This window comes from Sceloporus occidentalis, unplaced genomic scaffold (genome assembly GCF_023333645.1).
Source record: "Sceloporus occidentalis isolate IW3139 unplaced genomic scaffold, rSceOcc1.0.p SCAF_1, whole genome shotgun sequence".
NCBI classification, from domain to species: domain Eukaryota; kingdom Metazoa; phylum Chordata; class Lepidosauria; order Squamata; family Phrynosomatidae; genus Sceloporus; species Sceloporus occidentalis.
The window spans coordinates 59,753,082-59,778,049 of NW_028316981.1; the positions used below are offsets into that span (position 1 = coordinate 59,753,082).

General features: G+C 40.5%; 1 protein-coding gene across 3 annotated transcripts in view; it reads right to left on the reverse strand.

The window, feature by feature from the left end:
• Positions 1-24,968, reverse strand: part of CACNA2D3 (calcium voltage-gated channel auxiliary subunit alpha2delta 3) — a 717,368-nt gene that overhangs the window by 40,616 nt on the left and 651,784 nt on the right. For 2 of the 3 annotated variants that reach the window (XM_089522601.1, XM_089522591.1), the window contains 4 exons: positions 22,984-23,045; positions 21,767-21,811; positions 16,705-16,767; positions 9,807-9,877 (listed from right to left, as the gene is read on the reverse strand). In XM_089522601.1, coding sequence (XP_089378727.1) covers positions 9,807-9,877; positions 16,705-16,767; positions 21,767-21,811; positions 22,984-23,045 — 241 coding nt within the window. Of the gene's footprint in view, positions 1-9,806; positions 9,878-10,617; positions 10,736-16,704; positions 16,768-21,766; positions 21,812-22,983; positions 23,046-24,968 lie in introns of those variants that run through there. The other variant, XM_089522612.1, reaches the window with a different exon arrangement.

Sequence of the window (24,968 nt, forward strand, 5' to 3'; positions counted from 1 at the left end):
AAATAGAAGAGGAAGAAGAAGATGTAGAAAAAGGTAGAACAGAACAAATTAAAGTAGAAGTTGGGTAAGTTGATACACATTCCAAAGACAAATAAGGCATTGAGATTACAAGTATATGAGATCACACACACACACACACACACATCCATCAATACAGTTGGAAAGAGGAAATAGGGTTAAGTAGTGCAAAAATAAAAATGTGAGAAAAAGAAGTAAGAAGGAAAAAACAGAGTGTACTCTATTTGACGCTCAAAAACTATTATTTGAATTCACATTAATGGTTTACATCTGGTCATGCCCAAGTTAAACATGCTTTGAGACAACTGATCTCAGTGGGAGAGTTAGGACCTGTACAGACAGCTCATCAGGGGGGAGGGGGCAGGACAACACTCCTTTCCTAGCCAGATTGCTATACCCCCAATCTGGCCTTTTTGTGGTGCTGTGGAAAAGGTGCCATAGCTGCTGGCACCACGGCGTTTCAGCACTCCTTTGGCACAGTGCATGTACATGCTGCACCAAGGGAGTGCCATGACACCTCCCACTGTGTGGTGGGGCACGCGCATCACACTGACGTGGGGGTGGAGTCAAGGCATGCAGCATGAAGTCGCACGCCCCCACTTTGCCCCAATGCCAGCATTTATTGCTGGTCTGTACAGCCTCTTAAACACTTTCTGAAATCTGTCTACTTTTAATCAATAAGAATCAAGAAGAATCAAGAATCTTAACTTCTGGTTTGACCATAGCCCTAAAACACATCTTTGCATTAAGAAATAAAATTATGTATGAAATATCTTGAGCCACCATGGTGTAGTAGTTTGAACATTGGACTACTGCTCTGGAGACCAGGGTTTGAATCCCTGCTCGGCCATAGAAACCCACTGGGTCACCTTGGGCACCTCAGCCTTAGAGGTAGACCAAACTTTTATTGCCAAGAAAACCCCATGATAGGTTTTCCTTAGGGTCACTATACATTGGAAAGGACCTGGAAGCACACAGCAACAACAAATGAAGCATCCAAACCCAGATTTTCCCCTGATCTCTCAATTTATGGATAGTTCATACTTAGTGGGTAATCACAGCCTGAGCAGTGCTAATTTCTACAAAGTAAACTAAATTGACACTTATAGGCAGCCTTGGATTAGAACAACTTAAAATGATGGGAGTTTGTTTTTTTTAACTAGTACAATTTAAAATGATGGGAGGTTGTTTTTTTAACTAGTACAACTAAAAATGATGGGTGTGTTTTTTTAATATCCCATGATATGAATTTTATAAATACACGTCAAGACATCACCTGACCAATGAAAGAAATGTGTTTAACTCTTCAGCCAACAACACTCTCCACCAGTTTATCCACTTTACAGATTACAAAAATGGTTCAAAATACTCATTTGTGGTCTTTTTATGATGCCATTTTTATGGTGCAGTGAATAGACTGGTAGTTTTGGATAGGAGTAAGTCAGATACAAATTCATATAAAGCTTATATGGATGCTCAAAGGCTTCAAAAACTTGGGTAAAGGGAGTAGACTGTTTGCACATTTTATTATGTTTGGGGGTTGTACAGTAAAGGGGAAGCAATTACTACATTAAAGGAAGCCCAGTAGTGTCCAGCAAGTGGCTTACTGTTTAAGAAAAGAAAATGTTAATAATAATAATAATAATAATAATAATAATAATAATAATAATTTTTATTTGTATACCGCTTTTCCATAGATCAAAGCGGTTTACAGACCCTCTAAAAACCATTAAAAACATCTCATAAAAATAGATAAAATCCACTAATACAAATTATACAACATCTGAACACAATCATTCAAGACATTGTTGTTGTTGTTGTTGTTGTTAGCTGCCCTCAAGCTGACCCCAATTCATGGCAACCCAGTGGATGAGAAATCCTATTCTCCCTATTCTCCACTGTTCTGCTTTGGTCCTGCAAATTCAGACCCGTGACTTCCCTGGTTGAGTCTATCCATCTGGCATGTGTTCTTCCTCTCTTTCTACAACCTTCTACCTTTCCTAGCATTATTGTCTTTTCTAATGAGTCATGCCTTCTCATGATGTGGCCAAAGTTCAACATCCTTAACTTAATAATCTTGGCTTCCAGGGATTGTTCAAGCTTGATCTGTTCAAGGACCCAATTGTTTTTCTTTTGGATGTTTATGGTAACCTCAACACATTTCTCCAGCACCATATTTCAAAAGAATTTTATTTTTTTCTGTTGGCTTTCCTTACTATCCAAGCTTTCACATCCATAAATGATGATGGTGAATACCATAGCATGGATGATCCTTACTTGAGTTGTATATCTTTGGACTTTAGGATCTTGTCTAATTCTTTCATAGCTTCCTTTCCAATTCCCAGTCTTCTTCTCATTTCTTGACTGCAGTCTCAGTTCTTATCAATGTTTGATCCAAGGTACAGTAAATCTTTAGTGATTTTGATTTCCTCATCACCTCAGACTCTGGCTATTTGCAAACCTCCCCTTTCTTACTTCCAGAACCAGACTAGGGTGTGGAGTGGGATGTTTTAAAAAAAGAGAGTTACAGTTAACTGTGTTAAAGTTTTGGTTTAAATGAATATAAAATGCACATTTAAGGCAAATATACTTGGAAAAAATGCAAATTTGGGGAGTAAATATATATCTTTCTCAAAAATATTCAGTTTGGTGTGGGAATAGCACTGAACAGTTTCATCATGAATGAAAATGTGTGTCACAGATTTGAATTAGACTGATCTGTCTACTTAGCCTCCTGTAGTGATTATCGCTCCTTCTGTAGTGATTTCATATCTTTTTTTTTCAAAACATACATTTTGCTGCTAGCTGTTTCCTCTCCTGCTGATTATAGCTAAAGAACACCCTAATTATCTGCTTTTCCTCTGAACTAAATTTAAACCATGCCAACCACCTAGGCTAAGCTTGGGGGTGTGTACTTCTACATTTAGTGTTTGTGGCTTATTCATGCTACTGATGATAATATATTAGAGATTTCTGACATCACTGTGGTAAATGCCACTAACACTATTATTTGCAATCAATACATCAGTTTTTCTGAATATATATATATATATATATATATATATATATATATATAAAAGGGAAAACCTTTTGCTTCTTTAAAAATGCCCCAGTTTCTCTCTCCTTCTTGGACTTTCCCCCTTTAACTTCAGCTTACTTCAGTTGCTGCAAATTGAGTTCAAAGTGCAGAAACTATGTGCAATCACATAAGTCAGCGGGGGAGGGGGAAGAAGGGGGCAGAATCTTGCTTTACCCTGTTGTTGTGGTTAATTTTGACTAATGACAACCATGGGGAGGAGACACCTCCAAGAATCCTTACCTCCCTGCAGGACCAGGCCCAGGCCCATGGCCTCTCTGATTGAGTTTAACCATCTGGTGTGCAGTCTTCCTCTCTTTCTACTTCCTTCCATCTTTCCTAGCATCGTTGCCTTTTCTAATTATTCATTTTCCTTCATAATGTGGCCAAAGTATGACAGCTTCAGTTTAATTATCTTGGCTTCCAGGGATAGTTCAGGCCTGATCTGTTCTAGATCCCATTTGTTTTCTTGGCCATCCATGGTCAGCACCACATCCCAAATGAGTTGATTTTCTTCTTAACAGCTTCTTTCACCATCCCACTTTCAGATCTGTACATGGTGATGTGGGATACAATGGATTGGACTATCCTCACTTTAGTGTTTAATGTTATGTCTTTACACTTTATGATCTTGTTCAGTTCTTTCATAGTTGCCCTTGCCCATCCTAGACCTTATTTCTTGACTCCAGTCACTATTCTGATCAATATTTGATCCAAGGTATGGAAACTCTTTCACTATTTCAATGCTCTCATTCTGTAGGATTAATTTTTGTAGATCTTTCTGGGTATTATTTTTCCAGTAGGCTGAGCCTAAGGAAAACTGCTGCAACCTTAGGAGCTTATCATTCTGCTTAAATGATCCCGCATACCTCATCCAAATTCAAGCCTAAATTGGGAGGCAGCTTGGTCCTACCGCAAGGATTTTGCCGCCGAAGCCACTGGGCAAGTACAGCCTGGCTGCAGCCTGGGTCCCAGGTGAGCCATGGTGGCCATTTTTACAAGTTGGAAAGTTCCCAGCTTTAAAATAAGGCTGCCGGAGCTCAGCAACCCATGTTGAAGCTGGGCTGTACTCACTCAGTGGCTTCAGCAGCAAAATCCTGGCTGCCTCAATGTAGGGTTGAATTCAGATGAGGTAAGACAGGTTATTTAAGTGGAGTGATAAGCTTCTAAATTAGAATTGCTGGCCACTTTACAAATGCATTCTCCACCAGGATGTACACAGATGTTGATTTACCCATTCCCATTGATTTTGTGCACACATTTTTTATTGGAATGAATAAATAGAGTTTGGACAAAATATGCATCTCAAAAATGTCCAGACCAAGAGCAGAAACTGTGGAGCAAAATTCTACCTTTTTATAGATAATTTCCTGATAAAGTAAAAAAAAAGAAAGCCAACAACAAAAAACCCAAGGACTGAATTCTGCAATGTATTACAGGAGAAATGAAAAGTTGTCTGAAGTCAATTTAACTTCAAAGGGTTACTAACAGCTCAGGTTATAGCAGAAAGTTACAAGAGAGTTTGCAGTGTGATGTTCTGTAGGCATATCACATTCCCCTCCAAAAAAAAAAAAAGTCCAGCTACCTTCTGAAAGAGACATCCCAAATATTTACATGAATGGAAGGTCTTAGAATAAGAGATTATGTTAACTCATTGACAGATATTCAATATATTAAATCTATTTCAAAAACTTAGGCTTGTATTGCCAAGAAGGACTTTGTGAATAAGCCATTTGAGCAATAGTGGAAAATTTTGTGCATGGATTTTTAATTTTGAATAATATCTGGAGGCATATAATATGGCCAAGAATTTTAAATGTCTCAATAAAAAAATCTAGATCAAAGTGACTTCCACTTTGAAAGGAAACTTTTTAAAGGAAGGGGTAAAACATTTGGAATAGCAGAAATATACCTATTGACAAATGTTTCAGTTCCAAAGATAGAAAACTCATGCAATGTCTGCTTTTATTTATAGCATAAATCCCATCTATTTTTTTCCACAATATATGGCAATGGGTGTATTTTTGTGAATAAGGCAAATTTTACTAAGCATTGGACTACAACTATGAAGACCAGATTTTGATTCCTTCCTCAGTCATGGAAATCTAGTAGGAGGCCGTGAAGACCACCCCCAAGGGGCAGCGTGCAGCTGCTAAAAGTGGCTCCTTTTTGCATCCTGGAAAGCGTGTGATAGCCATGGCACCGCAGCTGTAAAGCATTCCTTTGGTGCTGTGTTGTGTGGACGCAGCGCCAGAGGAGTGCTGTGATTCCACACACTGTGTGGAGCGGCACACAGTATCATCATGTCCTGGGGGCAGAGCCGGGGCATGTGTCATGTGAATGCCATGCCCTGACTCCAGCCCCAAGCCAGCCTTAATGGCCAGTCTGCACAAGGTGACCTAGGTGATCTTGGGTGAGTCATATACAGTGGGCCCTTCCCTTATGCAGGGACGGCAATCTGTGTATGCTTGCACCCCATTGCAAACAATGGGGTGTGTAGTTGTGGCTCAGGGCAGTGCACACATCATTTCTTGTCACATGGCTTCCACGTAAGCTGGAAGCTGCATATAGTGTACCCGCATATGGCATGGGTGCACTGTACTCTCATCCCTAGAAAACCCCATAATAGGTTTGCCATAGGGTAACCATGAATCAGCATCAACATGAAGGAACACAGCAGCAGCAGCAACAACAACTGAAAAAGAATTGTTCTTATCTCTCAAACTAGTCAGTATTTTGACTTCCTAATGGATTCTGTGCATTTACCAGATTTAGGAATAGTCAACTTGAGTTTTTCCAGAATTTGATGGGTATCCTACAGTAGCAGCTGCCTTTGAGACCTAGATTCCATTGATTTCTACCAGAGGAAGGACAGAGGTGATCATTTTTGCCAATTCTTCCTTTTCCTTGGAGGCTGCTGAAAAGCTCCTTCATAGTTGGCAGCCATCTGGAAAAATGTGGAAAGTGATGGAACGGACTGCAGGAAAGGGTTACATTGTCTCCTCTCCTTCCTGCAATACAAGTTTCAACTAGATCCCCCTAATAATAATAATAATAATAATAGTAATAATAATATATTTAGCATACATATTCAGTGCTTGTTAGGAATGGCTAAAAGATGTCTTGAAGTTGGCTATAAAGATGAAGTAGGGAGCAACTGGGAAATTAGCATTTTGGTCCCAAATGGAAGTCTGCATTCAGAGAAAGAGGAGAGAAAAAAACCCTACTGCTGAATCAGAGGTCCAGTTAATGGCTCCTAAGTGTCCCTTTTGTAGTGTATTAAAGCCAATGCTTATACCTTTAAGGAAACCCAGACTATGGAAACCACTATAAATAGGTTGTGAAATCCAGCACCAACACAGATGTTGTAAAAGAAAGAAAAAAAGGAGAAAGACATGAAGATCAGAGGATTTTTTAAAAAAGTAGTAGTAAGATTTGAGACTGGTCTTGTAATCTGGCAGCAGTCTTACAGTTGTTCCAGAAATACAAAATTAGTTTATTTTAGCACACCAGTGCAATGCTTTAAACAACGGGGTGCCCATTACTATAACACCACTATAGGAAATATTGGTTGCTATGTAGTTAGAGTCTGGTGAAAATGAGAGCTTTGGGGCACAAGCTTCATGGCTTCCATGTGCTGGCCCTGTTTGTAGCAATCTTCTCTGCTGCACATGCAAAACAAAGCAGAACACAGATAAACTATTTTGGCTGGGGGGAAAAGCAGACTGCCTGTTGTGGCTGTCTCCACATAGCTGAGGTCCATGTGGAAACTGTGCTTGAAAATAATATTTCTGACCTATGTGGACCAGCTGGATGAAGTAGTTACTTCCTCACATCACTGTGGGGGTTTCCTTAAGGGTCAGCAGGTGTGACAACTGACCGCAGTCACCTACTTGATATGACACTTGGTTCCTGAGTATAGCTGTTATTGCTGCAGTATGGAAACTTCACCATGTGGAACCATTAGGCAAGCTGCAGCCCATCCATATGAATAGGCCCTATGTGACTATTTGTATATCTATTTTTCAAAGGGGAAAGGAATCAGACAAGGTCTACAATGCAGCTGGGTTATTTTAAAGACTTACAGCACTCCTGTTTGCTTTTTACTTTATAACAATTATTATCTGTTGCAAGGGGGGAAGAAGCAGGAGGCTTACTGAGTAAAAGTATACCTTTTCGAATTTATCTCTTTTTTAAAAAAAATCCCCAGCAATGTTCAGCTCCTGGTGTTTAAACAGCCAGCTCATTTTATGCTATTTTGCAGCATGGAGCATGGTACTTCTCAGCTAGCAATTCTGAAGCTAGCAGTTTTGCAAGCTCTGACTCTAAATCCTTGAATGATTTCATATTAGATACCAGTGCCATGAAGATGAGTTTCATCATTTTAGCCACAGGGAATCTTTTCACCTCATTTATGTTATCCATATTTCAGTAAAGCACCCTGCAAAAACATAGGGAAGCAGAAGCTTCCTTAAAACCACATGAAGTAATGTTTTAAGTAATCCACTGTAGCACATTTGTAACCCACAGAGCTATTGGCTGGAGGGGTTAAGATATAGCATCTGTGTCTCTTCACCTGCTGGGAGGATCTTTACAGGCATGCTCACCCCTAATGTCTTGGTTATGCCTACACAAAGCTCCACTGATACAAACTGGCAGTATTCCTGCTATTGATAGGCCCAAACACAGGCATTCAGAATGTGAAAGAATCTCAAGATCTGCTGGACCCAAAGCCACTCTTTCCTTTCGAGAGACCCCTGGATTACTTTCCTGAGCCATATTTAACCATTCCTTCCTCCAGTGCTTTGAATTGTGGGATGAATCCCCAGAATAATGACCCACTCATCTAAAATGCCAGTAAAAGTCATCCCTCCATTACACAACTACCCTTGGCAGAGTTTTGGAAGTGGCAGATGATCCATCACTTTGCTTCCCACTCAGATCACTTTGGTTAGGTCTGCATATCATCACCTTGAAATTTTGGCAAGGCAAGATATAAAGATTTTAACATAAGTTGTAATTTATTTGAAATAAGATATGCTTGCTTGCTGACTAGGACTGCTGGGACTTGCAGTTCAACATCTGAAAGGCCAAGACAATTTCTATTCCAGGAATAGAACAAGAGACATTTTCAACAGTCAATTGCTAGCCCAAAGCCTTCCCTGAAGCAAAGCTAAGCAGGATTCTTCCTGAGGCTTGAAATGATGTTAGACCAAATCCTGCTCCTTGCAAGAGAATGTGAGTGTCTTTGGAGGGATGGTAGAACCCCCACCCAAGTGTGGATCATGGTGTAACTTCAAACAAACAAACACCTAGAAAATACACTTATAGAATAAAAACTTGAACATTTCTTTCATGATTCTTCAACCCTGTATGAGTAGGCTGAGCATGCAGATGGGAAGCAAACTTACAGAGTGAAATGTGTCCTTAAATGGATACTCACAAGAAAGGCCCCACTGAGCCACAAAAATCACTGGGTGAACTTGATTCCATCCATCTCAGCCTATACTACCTTGTAGGCTTATGTATATGCAAAGGGATCTTGCCACACCTTTGAGACTAGCAATATGAAAGGAGTTGTAGCATGAGAATTTGTGAACTCGTGTGAAACAGATGGGCAGAAAGAAATGGCTTCCAGCCATTTTGGAGACATGCTGATTAGACGATACATGCCTCTCAAGTGGCTGGAAGCTGTGCTGAACTCTGGCCCTTTGGACTGGAACAAAAAGGAGCTGAGACAATCTGATTCCTGTTGGACCCTGCATGCATGGTCCTCCTTGGGAGTGGACCATATGGTCAGCAGGGTTCAGACCTACTTCTGGTCAGAGCAGATTTGGGCTGCTCTTTCCCACCCATTTGCTACCAACCCTCAGGCTTTCTGAATTGTAGGCTTACGTATGAGACTTGTTTGAAGAATTATTACATACACCATCCAATAAAGCAGAGGTTCCCAGCCAGTGTGTCAGGACCCCTTTGGGGGTCGAACAACCCTTTCACAGCAATGAAAATAAATTTATGGTTGGGGGTCACCATAACATGAGGAACTGTATTAAAGGATCACAGCATTAGGAAGGTTGAGAACCACTGCAATAAAGGGAGATGGGAGATGGAAGGCTAGGCATGTAGCCAGAGAGAGTTGGGGAGAGGGGAAGAAGAGAGAGAGAAATGGAGAGGGGTGTTTATCCAATATTTGTGCTGTTCTTTAATCACCTCTGCTAACTTGGATGCTGAAACCTTTCAGATACATTGTAGTGCTCTTTCCTCTCTGTCCTTGGACTAGAACCAACCCGAGAGATTATGTTGTCTGAAGCAAACAGCAAGACATTGCCTCACTTTGCCAGCTCTACCTACACTCCTGATGGAAATAGAGTAAGAGCACTTCGCAAAACAATTGACCACCCTGCTCATAATACTTAGATCAAGAAATATGGAAGTTAATGGAAGTGAATACAATGCCCTAATGAGATCACTATTTTGGTGTTTAAGAGCAATACAACATTTGAGCTGCAATGGAAATAGTCCAAATATTATTGCCACACTGCCTTGGGGTTTGTTCTGGATAGAAATAAACAATGCTGACATCAGTTTGTTGACATCTGTTTGAACATACTAAGGGAACTTAAACACAAAGAGTAAGATAAGCAAGTAAAAAAAAATCCTTCCTTGCTTTTCTTTAATTGAAGCAAAGGACAGTGAGTAGAAAACATTTTACCTTTTAAAGGAGCCCATTATTAGCAATTTGTTCATCACAGCACCCTCAATCTCACCAAAGAAACTTCCAGTCTATAGAAGAAAGCATAAAAATGTCCAAAATGTACATAAATGCAAATCTAAATTAGTTACCATTTCAAGTGGCATTCTCTGCCAAACGATCAGAGGAGCTTCGACAGCTATGTAATGAAGTTTTAAAGGCTACTTCTCTTTCATAAAAATTGAAAAGGATTTAACTGTCAGGGCAAGTTATAGGGATTACAAAATAATCCCTTGAGCAGATGTGAGAGCTTACACAATAGACTGAGGTTCATTGCATAACATCTAATGTTGGAAATAAAAATTAAAAAAATTGCACTCAACTCTAAAGCTTGTAAAGAAAATACTCTAATCTGAGCATAAATCCATGTGATTAAAATTGTGCTCCATTCAAATATAAACAGGGTTTGAAGGATTTCCTAAATAAATCATTAAAATATTTTTAACATAATTCTTGTATGACCTGTTTAAACCTCTGCATTTTATCAGACATATAAATTGTTTATATCCTGTTTCTATTTGAATAGCTTCATACTGGGGAGTGGCCTATTTTGTCTTTGTTCACCAAATTAAAAAAACCCAGATAATAATAAAGATATATTTTGGATCAGAAAACAAACATTTGTGTTATGGATTTTCTGGACAATCCTGAAGTGTCTTGATATCTTCTAGCAAGTTGTTAAAGTCCTGGCTATATGCACTGAAGTGTCACTTCATACAAACCCTTGAGTACAAAAGAATTACTCACATTTTGTCTATGCCTTAACAGAATAATTCCAAAATGTTTGTAGGAAGAAAGGGCACTGCATGATTCTACAGATTTTGTTGTAATGAAATCCTGATACTACTGCAAATGATAGATTTGGCCTCATATACACACCTGGGAGCTTGCTGGCAAAGAAATTACAAACAAAGAAAAAAATGGAAGCATTTCTTTGATTGAACAATAAACAATGCCTTCTATATCCAAAGTATTTGGATATGTAAAGCCTGATAGGAGCAAGGAGAAAATTGTATTTTATTGCCTGACCACATTAGGTTTAGTGGTTCAGTGGGACTATCTAAACAATGAATTTAAGGAGCATAGAATGTAAGAAATTACTGGTAGATAACTCCAGACAACAGAACTTCTTCAGATTTGAATGAACAAACCCTATATAATTTGTAGGGAAAAGCCCCGATACTTTAAACCACACCTCACTTGTGGTATCTGGACATAACATGTTACAAGTAACAATGTTATTTATAACAAGTGGTTTTTGGAGAGGTAAAATTAATAATAATAGTTTTTATTTATATTTCCCGCCTCTCCCTACAGATCGAGGTGACATTACATCAATAAAAATACAATTCAATATAAAAAACAGTCAATAAAATCTTAATACTATTAATTCGATAAAATAACTATATCAACATCTAATTTCATATAATCATACTCAGAGTGGAGTGTCTTCTTATGATCTCTTATAGAAGGTTAGGAGGGTAGGCTTGCCAGAAGAGATCTGTCTTAAGTGCCTTCTTAAAGGCATCTAAGGTGGTGATAAGGCAGATCTCTTCCAGTAAGCTATTCCACCGTTTGGGGGCCATGGCAGTAGTTGTTATTAACCTAGTTTTTGGATGCTCTAATAAGTTCTCCCCAGATGTTCTGAGAGTGTAGGGTGAATCGTGTAGGGAGAGGCATTCCCTCCAGTAACTTGGCCCCAAGCCATGTAGTGCTTGAAAGGTAATAACCAACACTTTGTACTGGGCTCAGAAGCTAATAGGCAGCCAGTGAAGATATTTTAACACCGGTGTTAAGTGGTCCGATCTTGAGGTTCCCATGACCAGTCTGGCTGCCGCATTTTGAACTAGTTGAAACTTCTGAACTTGGTGCAAAGGTAGCCCCATGTAGAGCACATTGCAGAAATCTAAACAAGAGATTACCAGTACGTGTACCACTGCTTCAAGCTCCTTTCGGTTCAGGTAGGGATGCAGTTAACATATCAACAGAAGTTGGTACCAAGCACTTCTGACCATCGCATCCACTTGGGATGATAACTGTAGAGATGGGTCCAGGAGAACTCCCAAACTGCGAACTTGGTCCTTTAGGGATAGTGTGACCCCGTCCAGGACTGGTTGACAAAATTCCGTCCCTGGACTTGGGGTACCTATTGCAAGTACCTCTGCTTTCTCTGGATTCAATTTGAGTTTGTTTTCCCTCATCCAGTCCATTACCGACCCAAAGCAGGCATCCAGATGAGAGATGCCATCCTTAGTCACTGCAACAGTCGGACACACAGAGAAATAGATTTGGGTGTAACCAGCATACTAATAACACTGTGCCCCGTGTTTCCAGATGATCTCTCCCAGCAGCTTTATGTAAATGTTAAACAGCATGGGGGACAAAAGGGCGCCCTAAGGAACACCAGATGTCAGCTCTCTTTTAGAAGAGCAGCTGTCCCTCAGCCTCACCATCTGGAATCTAGCCGAGAGGTAGGAATGGAGCCACTGGAGTGCAGTGCCCCAATGCCCAACTCCCTCAGGCGCTCCAGAAGGATACCATGGTCTATGGTATCGAAAGCCACTGAGATGTCCAAGAGCACCAACAAGGTCACATTTCCACTGTCGTTGCCCAGATGGAGATGATCGAGTAAGGCGACCATGGCAGTCTCAACTCTGTATTCCACCCTGAAGCCAGTTTGACATGGGTCCATATAATTGGCTTCATCCAAGACAGCTTAGAGTTGGAAGGTAACTACCCTCTCAATCACTTTGCCCAGAAATGGTAAAAGGGAGATCAGTCTGTAATTATTTCTCATCAGGGGGTCTAGGGAGGGTTTTTTTTAGAAGCGGTTTGACTATTGCTTGTTTTAATTTGGATGGAAATATTCCCTCCTTGAAATATGCATTGATTATAAGTTTTAATAATGTTTTTATTGCATCCACTCCCTGAACGATCAGCCTCGGTGGGCAAGGATTGAGAGGGCACATTGTCCTCGTTATACTTTCAAGGAGCTTGTCCACTTCATCGGTATTTACAAACTTGAAATGATCTAGTTAAACACAGTCTGTAGAGTCACTGGACACCTCTCTTACTGTTTCTTTTATAAGGCCTGCGTCCAGATCAGCCTTTATCTGATCCTTTATCCATTTAGTCCTGTTATTTTCTACAGCAGGCTATAGTTGGTTCTAATAACACGTTCAGGGTGGGAGGCAAATGAAGACATAATGAGAATGGGTTGTTTTTTTTAAACTTGACAGCTAGTAAAATTATACTTTTTAAAATTTAAGTAAGGCATAATTCCTTGAGCATTGGCCTTGGGGGGGATCTTAACAATTTTAGCATTTTGAAGTGTATATCTTTTAAAAAAAACCTTTAAAATAATTGAATCTAACACATTATTAACTAGCATGTTACATTTTAAGAAAGTAATTATGAACATTTATGAAATTAAATAACATTCAAAGCTCTGCTTGGTTGCATATCAGTTTCAAAACCGAGCTTTTAAAACATGATGCATTATACTTGATGGAGACTATAACTAAGAACAACAGTTTTAAATAGGAGGTGGTATATTTAAATAAGCATTTTCTTCTGCAGCTGAAACTGCAGGAGCTACTTTGTAGCAAATTTATCCTAAATCCAGGGTCATCAACTGTATTGAGGGGCAATTTACAGCACCTGCACCCTGCTTTCAGGTTGTAGCACCATGCCTTTAGCAGCCCAGAAATGACACAATTTTATTTTTGGCTTGATATTTGGCCATTTGGAGGCCTGGGTATGTGTTTACTGGGTTACAGTGAAATAAAGCAAACCCCTGAATTTGAAGCACCATGGAGGTGGTTGTTTCAGGTTTTGTCCACACAAAATACCCAATTTGAAAAAAAACAAAAACATTTGGGACAGGGGTTGAGGGATTTGAGGGTCTCTTGTAGGGTTGTGTCCCATAAGCTACACATTCTTCAGCCCTGTATTGCCCCTACAATTGTTTGTTATGAATCACAGAATCTTAGAGTTGGAAGAAACCACAAGGACCAACCAGACCAAACCCCTGACATGCAAGAATGCACAATCAAAGCACTCTTGACAGATGGCCATCCAGACTCTTTAAAAAACCTCCAAAGAAGGAGACTCCTCTGAGGCAACATATTCCACTAATGTTTAGTTGGAATGGTCCAAAACACATAGCAGAAATAATTCAGTTTGAGACCAATTTAACTGCCCTGGCTCAGTGATAGGGAATTCTGGGATCTGTAGTTTAGTGAGACATTTAGCTTATTTGTCAGAGAGCTCTGGTGCCAAAATAAACTACATTTCCCAGGATTGCCTAGCACTGAGGCAGTTAAAGTGGTCTCAAACTGGAGTATTTCTGCAGCGTGTTTTGAACTTATGTCCTCAAACCTCTGATGAAAAGACTAGGGCGGGATACACACCGCCATATAGTACGTATTGTATACGTACTAGGGTTAGGAAGGGGTGGTGCTTCCGCACCCCCCTAACCCTAGTACGTATACAATACGTACAAGATGGTTTGTATCCCGCCACTGTGTTCTCATGTTATTAGGCTCTACTGACCTCAGAAAGCTAAGATAACAATCTGGATGAAACTGATTATCTAGATCTATTTCAGTCTGGCTCCAGACTTGGCTATGGTCACCTTGGTGGATGACCTATGCAAGGAGCTGGACAGAGGAAGTGTGTTCCTGTTGGTCCTGCTGGATCTCTCAGTGGCATTTGATATCAGCCATTAGGGCTGAAGGGCGGGATATAAATACATACATACATACATATATATATATATATATATGTAAATATCACTGACCATGGTATCCTTCTGGGCCACCTCTCTGAGATGGGACTTGGGGGCACTGTTATGCTGTGGTTCGAGTCTTCCTTGGAGGCACGTACTCAGAAGGTGGTGTTGTGGGACTCCTGTTTGACCCCATGGACATTGGTCTGTGGGGTCCCTAAGGGTTCTGCTTTGTCTCTCATGTTATTCAGCATCTGCATGAAACCGCTGGGAGAGGTCATCCAGAGTTTTGAGGTGAGATGTCACCAGTATGTGGATGACACTCAGCTCTATCTCTCCTTTCCATCTGACTCCAAGGAAGCTGTCTCTGTATTGAATCAGTGTCTGCTGACAGTAAGGGACTGGATGAGGGCAAACAAATTGAAACTTAATTCAGACTGAGGTGCTCCTGGTCAGTCATAAGGCAGATCAAGGAATAGGGACCTTGCTTCTGCTGGATGGGGTTACACTCCCTCTAATATCTCATGCTCGCAGTTTGTGTTTCCTCCTGGACTCCACTGGTCTGGAGGCCCAGGTCTCAGCAGTAGCCAAGAGTGCATTTGCACAGTTAAAACTAGTATGACAACTGTGTCCTGTGTCCATTCCTTGAGATGCCAATTCTGGCTACAGTGACACATGTCTTGATTACATCTTGTTTAGACTACTGTAACACATTCTTTGTGGAACTGCCTTTGGAAACTGTTCGGAGCCTTGAGCGGGTTCAAAACGCAGAAGCCAGAATGATGACTGGAGCCAGTTACATGGAACATATAACTCCTGTATTAAAATAGCTTCACTGACTACTGGTTAATTTCCAGGCACAATTCAAAGTGCAGGTCATGACCTATGAAGTCTTTCACAACTTAGGTACAGACTGTTTGAGAGACTGTATCTCCCCATACAAACCAGCTAGAGCCCTAAAATCTTCTGGGGAAGGCTTTCTTTAAGTCCTGCCACCATCTCAGGCTCATTTGGGGAGGACAAGAAAAAGAGTCTTCTCAGTGGCTGCTCCCACCCTCTGGAACTCTCTTCCATGGGACGCTAGGCTCCCTGCTTGCTTTTTGCCTCCCTGCTTTCTTTTTGCTAGCAAGCAAAAACATTTTTATTCAAGCAAGCTTTTTAATGTGTTATCAAGAGAGGTGGTTTAGATGGAGTATGTATTTAAATGAAGTTTTAACTTGGTATGCTTAATGTTAATTGTTTAAGTGAATTCAAATGATGTATCACAGGACCTTATCAATCTATTGTGTAGCCTGTTTATATGTGGCCATTGTTCTCTTACAATGCTCTATCCAAATTAGCTTGAGAAGTTTTAAAATATTTACTCAAGGCACCTCTGATCTTGGAAGGTAAGCAGGATAAGCTGTGGTTAGCATTTGGATGAGAGACAGCCAATGAATACCAGATGTTGTAGACTATATTTCTGAAGAAGAAACTAGCAAAAAGACCTCTGAGTATTCCTTCCCTATGAAAACCCTATGAAATTCATGGGGTCACCATAAATTGGCAGGCAACTTAAAGGCACACACATAGAGAGTTATATGTTGGTTATAAAATTGTTTGAAATTTCTACATGGAAGCAGTGCTAATCCACATTTTTCAGTCATCCACTGCAGACTGTAGTCTTTCATTTTCAGTAATTCTCCTTGCATATTCATTAAAAAACTAAAAAAGTGCTGTACAAAGCCATGAGCAAATTTTAACACTGGTTGTTAATTGTTGTGATTTGTTTTGTTCAACTACAACTGCCACAGTTTGCAAAAAGTAAGCACAAACCTTTCTCTATTCAGAAAAAGACTGAGGAAAAATGTCCCCCTCGAGGTAAAAATTCCACAAGAGTGACAGACATGTCTGGAGAAAAGGATTCTATAAATTAAAGTTTTTATGAGCTTAAAAGCAGACCCACCCTACTGTGAGGAAGAAATTATTTTGGACCCCCAGAAAGGTAAGCTATTTGCTTTGAGGCAGTGGTTTTTTGGGTTTTTTTTTTAAATCTTTTAATCTCATGCTAGCCATTCCTTTAGAACAGATAATTCACAAAACATATTTTGTATGGCTAGATACTTTAAAAGGGAGAAAAAGTCCACATACCTGTGTATAGTCTTCTGAAACTAATATAAACCCATTATTATCAATGAGGTAACAGTTGATATTCTGTAAAATATAATGAGCTGAGTTTAGATATTTGATTTCAGTGATCAGAACAATTCACTGGATATATATATGAGAAAGAAAATGCTTCATTCATATGCAACAGTAAATGAGGTAGTCTCTATTTGTGTTTATTGACCAGGGGCATAGGAATAACATGCCAGGCTTTCAAAGAGAGAGCATTTGTTTGATAAACAAATCTAGGTATAACACAGGCAAATCTTACTGAGAAGTAAGAAATAACTTGAAGAGATAAGACAGATATATGACACTGCACAGCATCAAAACAGATGTGGATTTCATGGACTTGAATTGTACCTTTTTCCCTATGTAAATGCAATAAAATTCTATTCAGGAAAGAAAAGGTGCATTCACTGGAGGACCTCATTGATAAATGAAGCAAAACCCTAAGATCTAAGCCATAGTATGTAGCTTTGTACATTGCCATATATGCATTAGGTTAGAATGCTTTGAGATGACAGGTGTATGCATGGGTTCCACTTGTTAAGGATGGAAAACAACATTGTGATGAGTACAGAATTACCTGGTAGAATCTCTTAATCTCACTAGATTCTGAACATATCAGCCATCAGTGAAGAAACTCAAATTTGACCAATGAGAAAGTAAAATGTTTGGAGACAGAGACCTGAATTCTACTGTTAATTCCCAACCTACATAGTGGGATCTACCTACTTCTTGACTCACCAGTTTCACAGTTGATTCAGTGACTGTACTGTAGTTGGGATAAACCAATAGGATTTGTAACTTTTTAGTCCAAAGCACACTGCAGAAATAATCCAGTTTGAGACCACTTTAACTGGCATGGCTCAATGCTAGGGAATTCTGGGAACTGTAGTACTGCGAGACATTTAGCCTTCTCTTTCAGAGAGCTCTGGAGCCACAATAAATTACAGTTCCCAGGATTCCCTAGCACTGAGCCAGGACAGTTAAAGTGGTCTCACGCTGGATTATTTCTGTAGTGTCTTTTGGATCTTCATTACAAAAGAGTAAATACAGAAACTACAAACAGTTCAGAAATATCAATGGTGATAACGTTAGATTTCACTGTCTCCTAAAAGGTTTACTCAGATTCATGTGTGCTTTTGGACAGTGGCTAATATAAACTGTCCACCTAAACTGGCAATGTCTCGACCATTTAGAGGCACCAGAGACCTCCTTTACAGATCCAAGGATAGCCAAGTTGTTGCCAAACCGCGGAAACCAATTTTGAAACAGAAAGGTTCATATTGGAAGGTTTCCTCCCCATTACATTCTTGCTGACCACAGTTCACCAAACATATTGTGTCAACAAAAATGTTCACACACATATGTTTACAAAATATGTGTGTGGACAAGGAAAGGCTGTGTGCATGGTGGAGATGGCACTGGCAGGGCTGTACCACTTGGCATGGAGCCTCCTGATTTACTGTTCACCTTGACCTAGGGCTTGTCTGCACTGGCCAGGATACTCCATGGGCAGCCTGGAGTATCCTGGCCCCACAACTACTCCATTCCCCCCTATTACCTGGCCCTCTGTTTCCACATTGCAGGAGCTGTTTGCTTGAGCATTCTACTTGGCTGCCTGGAGCATTTGCTACTGCTGTGGGTCACTCACTTCTGAGGTAAGAATGAGTTTCCCAGTGATAATCACATGCTGGGTACCTCATTCTGACCTAAGAACAAATTACCTGTGGCAACAGTTGACATGCTGAGTGACCCAGAGGGATGCCTGTGCAAACAGCCATCACACTGCAGAAACTGTGAGCTCCAGATCTTTCCAGAAGAGCTGAAGAAATGGGTAAATTTTAAAATGTCTTTTAACTCTATTTTGTTCCGTTTCTGGTGTAGGATGTGCTAGATATCATTAGGACTGCCTGCACCAAAAACGGAGTTTGGGCCATGCATCATCTGAATAGGACAACACCAGAATGGGAGGGGGGCGCTTTGGCTCATGTAGAAAAGGCCACAGCCATAAGAATACAATTATAAATTTAACTTCATTCTTCTTTTTACCAACAACAAAGACCCTTATTACATTATTATTATTATTATTATTATTATTATTATTATTATTATTATTATTTTCCCGCCTCTCCCAGATAGATTGAGGCAGGATTACAACCACTAAAATGCATACAAACATGTTGGTAAAATACGATAGTGATTACATTAAAACTTACACTATCATCAGCTTACGATAACAATAGAATAATCAAGGAGTTGGAACAATATATCTTAGACAAGGTCAGGTGGAAAAAAAATGGTTGCCCGACTCGGCGGGCAGACCGTTTTGCCACTATAAGCAGCTGGAACTACAAGCCCCAGTGTGCACTGGGGCTTGCTCTGGCTCCCTATTGGTGCGCGGAGCGGATGGGGAGGTCCCATCGCTCCGTGACGCTCTGGGAGCCGGGCTCGTTGGTGCGGAGCTTCCGGTCCTCCAGGGCTGCCCATTGGTTGGGTGGCCTTGGAGGAGGGGCTCCGCACAGCATGAAATATGAGCGGGGCCTAGGCCTATTTTAGGCCACGTTGCCGGCCCCAGCCCTCAGTTGGCACTTGGCTTCGAGCAGAGTGGAGCCAAGCTGAGGAAGGGAGAAAGACTTTGAGCTTCTCCCGCCCGCCCACCGCTGTTTTGTGGGTGTTTTTTCGTCACAACTTTGGCACAGCATAGGCCAGGTTCTGCACGTTGTTGTACCAGGGCTATGGAGCTCTGGTTTGGGAGTCAATAGGTACCCGGGGGCGAATAGGGCAGGCGTTTGGCCATTGCGGGGGCCAGAACGCGGGAGCGCCTCCTGGTGACTAGGGGCTTAGTGAATTTGTGAACGCAAGACAATGTTTGCGGTCAAGTTGTGTTCCTTAGCCCCTAGGTCATCCCAAGCACCTGGTGGGTGCCAGGTTTGGATAATCAGACAACATCGGGTTGTTTGATTTCACAGATCCTGACCTTATGCTTTGTGCCAACCCTACCAATTGTTTGCAAATAAAGTTGTGGCCTTACTTCCAACCTGTTGTATTGTGGTTATTTGACAGCAACATCTGAGGCAAAGCTCACTGGAAGAGATCCATCTGAACTGCCTTCTTAAATGCCTCCAAGGAGGCAATAAGACAGATCTCCTCCAGAAGACCATGCCACAATTTAGGAACAGCTAGAGTGAAGGCTGTTTGGGAAGTTGTTGCTAATCTAAACATTTGTTGTTCTAATAAATTCTTCCCAGTTGTTCTGAGAGTGCGGGTGCTCAGGTAGTTCGAGCCCAAGCCATGTAGGGCTTTAAAGGCAATACCCAGCACCTAGTATTGCACCCGGAAGCTGATCAGCAACCAGTGAAGTGATTTTAAAACTGTGGTCAAACCTGGAAGAACCAGTGACCAATCTGGCTGCTGCATTTTGAACCAATTGAAGATTCCAAACTTGGTACAAGGGTAGCCCCATGTAGAGCGCATTACAGAAATCTAAATGAGAGATTACCAGTGTATGTACCACTGCTTCAAGATCTTTTTGTTCCAGGTAGGGATACAGTTGGCATATCAACTGCAGTTGGTACAAAGCACTCCTGACCGTTGCATCTGCTTGAGATGACAACTGCAGGGACAAGTCCAAGAGTATTCCCAGACTGCGAACTTCGTCCTTTGGGGGTAGTGTGACCCCATCCAGGACTGGTTGACAAAGCTCCTTCCCTGGACTTGTGGTTCCTATCGCAAGTACCTCCGTTTTCTCTGGATTCAGTTTGAGTTTGTTTTCCCTCATCCAGCCTATTACCGACTCAAGGCCGGCATCCAGAGGAGAGACGCCATCCTTAGTCACTGCAACAGTCGGAGACATAGAGAAATAGATTTGGGTGTCATCGGTGTACACCCAATCTCCGGATGATCTCACAAATATGTATTTGATTGCTGGGCAACTTTCAGAAAGAAAACAAGTACAAATAAAAAAATGTTCCTTTACATAAATAATGCTAGTTGAAATACTATCTCTGCTTATCCTGGACCACCTGTTGTGTAATGTCTTGACAAAAGGTGAGAAAGCTGATCAAAGCCCTTATACTCTACTTTGTGGATAGAGGCTATATCCACCTCTGTAAGACAACTTGATATAAATATGATCTATCTGAAGAGCGAATGGAGGATTTTGGAGGGAATCCAAACTAAAGTTCATCCATAAATCTACAGGAGACTGGGACACATTTACATCTGGCAAATTAAGACAAGGAAATAGATGAAATTAAGAATTCTGCTGAGCTTATTGTCAATGGTTACACATTAAAATTAGAGGGGGGGGGGAGACTGATCTATAAAGGTCAACATAAAGAAAGAACAGAAAATGTTACATTCTCTAAAATAGCTTTAATGCTGTGATAGACTAATGTGAACATTTAAAAAACCCCTAATGCTTGAGCATCAGAAATCATAATATGAGTATCTTTTCAAATATTTCTCTCCTGCTCTACCTTTTGAGTTTATCGCACAGGGCTCCTTGCACACAAATGGAACAGTACAAAAGGGGCCAGGAAGGGAACAGAATGGGTGGAGGACACATTTTACCATACACCAGAATGCTGCTGGTGCTGCTGGAAGTCCCCATTCCATTCCGTTCCCCATCCGTCCCAGAGGAGGCGATTTTTGAGAACTGTTCAGAACAGTTCTCAAAAATTGCCTCTTCTGGGACAGGTGGAGAACAGAACGGGAACTTCTGGTGGTGGCGATGGTGTTTTGGTATGCGGTAAAATGCATCCACCACTCATTCCGTTCCCTTCCTGGCCCCTTTTGTACCATTCCATTTGTGTACAAAGAGCCCTGTGCAATAAACTCTATTGTTTCATGAGACACTACAGCTCTCTAGCTGGCAATCCTAAATACCCCTCCTTAAACAGCAAATCCCAGGATTCCATAGGACAGAATCATAGCATTTAAAGTTGAATCATAGTGCTATAATTGTGTAGTGTGAAAGGGCCTTAGAGACACTGGCAGTGTAAATATGATATATCAAGAAAACATCTGTAACACTTACCTCATCATCACAGCTTATAGAACATCGTCCATCAAGAGATGTACACTGTAAGAGAACAAAGTATAACCACAAAAATGCTAAGGTTGACTTAAAAACAAGGGCAGGGTGGTGTGTATGTATGGAAAAAGCTGGGGTGTGTGGGAAAAGGAAGAAATCCCTGCTCAATACTAGAGTCCTCTCCAAGACAGACAAGGAGCGGTTGATATGCATTTTATTTTTTCTTACTCATGTGGGAAGTACCTACTGAGTGTACTTCACTTCCCCCTCACATTTCCCACACATGAATATTGAGACTAAAATGAATCCAGAGCTTTGGCCAGGGTGGCAATGATTTTGTAGAGCAGCCATGCTCCTCACCTAACAGTCTTGCTCACTTCAATGGAGAACATTTAGCCCATTGCCTTTAGGCCAATACAGCTAGGAAACTAAGAAGAATAACGTGGTCAAAGTCTATTCAGTGATCCAGAAGAATCAACAGGGTTGTCCACCAATCATTCCCCAACATATGTCATCCTCTAGAATGACTATGCCTGCTTTCCTCTCAAGCCTAGCCCTGAAGCAAGACTAGAATGGATCCACATACAGTAGACCCACCCCTTATGTGGGGGATCCGTTCCAGACCCTCCCACGTAAGGGGAATCAAGCATATGCTCAAAATAATGGGGCACGCTGCTGCGGCGTGCCATGATGCATGAGCCACGGGCATACAACCCGTTGTTTTGATTGGGGCTTGCCTTCTGTGTGAACTCAAGTCCGTGTAAGGGGCGGGGCAGCTGTAATCTTATCAGGAAATTAGAGAAGTGAAATCTTAGATTTTCCTCTTTGAAATTTCTTCTTTTAAAATCACATCAAATGGGGTAGCAGGGAGGAAATCAGCAAAATATTGCCATCCCTCTATATCCATTAGTGTGTTAAAAACTCCACCATCAAGGGAAGGATTATTTTGATTCCATTATGCATTCCTGGTTCTGCATTTCAGCAAGGTCTACTTTGAGAGTGCTCCTTGGGACTTTAACAGATGTTAGTGAATTATCTCATGGAGTTTATCTGTCAAAAAGTCTTTATATTCTTCTGTTTAATCATAAAGTTGCCATTAATGTTTCACTGGAAAACGCAATACAAGTTATGTCAGACCTTTTACTGACTCTCAGTAAAAGCTAGGTGGGATATGGCTAGTAAGTAACACCAGGGCTTTTTAAAATCCAGTTGTAACATACCTGTCTACTAGCAGTCCAAAATTTCCTCTGGAAAAACTCAAGTTTCATCTGGATACCTACAGCTGTTAAAATGATAAACAGATGGGCTTGTGGTTTGTTTGTATGTTTGTTTGTTGTTTTAAAAAATCCCTTCACTTTACAATACAATATTTTAAAGAAGTGGAAAATATGTAACACAATAGAGATGAGGGTTAATATCACAGAAAGAATATGAACAACTGTTAAAAAAATAAGTGCTCCATTTCAGAAATTATATAACCCAAATTCTACAATTTGTACTAATTGCATTTATGTAGAATTAAAATTAATTTTGACATAATCCACTTTGTAATACATTTACTCAGCATTGCAAACATCCAGCCTTTTCTTATGCCTAGGAACCTGATTTTACACTTTACTTTAAAATAAGTGTTTCCTTGAATGCTATGGAACCAAAAACCACATGAAAGCCCTACAATATCCTGCTGGATCTGCTTCTTCTCTGGATTGCCAAGAACTCCAGGTTAAATTCATGCACTATTCTCCTTGATACGTTGTGGTCCTCTCCCTATAATTAAGACATCAGATCCCTTTCATGACCCTGGCAGCATTTATAGTGTTGTCTTTTCAATACATTATTTTATAAAAGTATCATCTTCTGCAGGTCATCCATTTGTAAGACCTTGCAATATAAGTAGATTATGGAAAAGATTTGAGTCACTTGGGCTGTTCAATAGCTGGCATCATCTTGTTTATTAAAATTTAATTTAATAATTAAATTTTGAGCTAAGGATTTTAATGCCAATTCTACTGGTCGAGTATACATCTTACCAGTATTTCTACTATGCTCTTGCTTTCTTTGCATGTATATTAAATCTAGTATAATTAGACACGTTTACAGTAATGTCATGCAACCTTCCCCAAGATTGCCAAAAGTAAAATCAAAATAATACAATCCATTTTCCTCTATGAAGAGTCAATATTCTATAGGCTTCATCCATTTTATGAGCAGTGTTATTATGCTTCTTCAACTGCCTGTAATGTGGGAAACAATAGCAAGCTAATGTTAGATTCAACATATGGCTGAAATTTAATGGCTTCTTCAGTACCTCTCCATATGGTTGGCATTTCCACTCTGGATTTTTTTTAAAAGTGACTAACCTATGCTAAGTGGTTGTCTGTATTTATCTGTAGTCTTGAAACAAAAGCTTTTAAATGGCAGCTGATGCAGGCCACCTAAAATACAAAAAGGCTAAATTAATATGTGCTGCCAACTCTCCAAACAATAGTTTGCAGAACTGTTGAATACAGAGTGCTTTTGCACTCCTTGTTCCTCATGAATTCCAAGTTGATGGTTATTGTAAGTTACGATTATGAAAGTCTTGCTCTTTGGGAATATTTGTTCATTTCCTATCACAGTCAATGGGAGGTACAAAAATTTGGATTTCTGTATTGACTCAGACCATATCTAAAAATTTTAATAACTCACTTTATGTTGGGTATTTGCATTGACCACAAAATTTGATTTGGGCTCTGATTCAGAGATGAGCCAATTTGGTTCATTTTGATTCAAAGAATGTCTGACATGATGCCAAATTCTAGTCATAGGTGACTAGAACAAAAAAGGGTAAAGGAGATACAAGCCAAAGATCCTTAGAGAATTTGGCCAAGGATAAAAAATGAAACAGGAGAGCAACATACTAAACGTGAAGCCAATAGCTGCAAACACATTATTTGGGAAACTGAACAGATGAATGTAAGTCTCGATTCAGAAATTCAAGGCTGAGATCCTACTGTAGATTAAGCTAGCATATGATTCTTTTCTGTCACCAAGGATGAAAGTTCAGGAAAAATCAGACTGGCAGTGTGATCCTAAGAAGTGGCATCCCCATCCCTAGTGTCACTCCATGTGTGTATGGGCTGCCAGGGATGGGCTGCTGGGGGGGGGGGTTGCCAAAAGGTGCACTGGGCCCATTCCTTTGCTATGGCAGGAGAGGTTTCCTCAC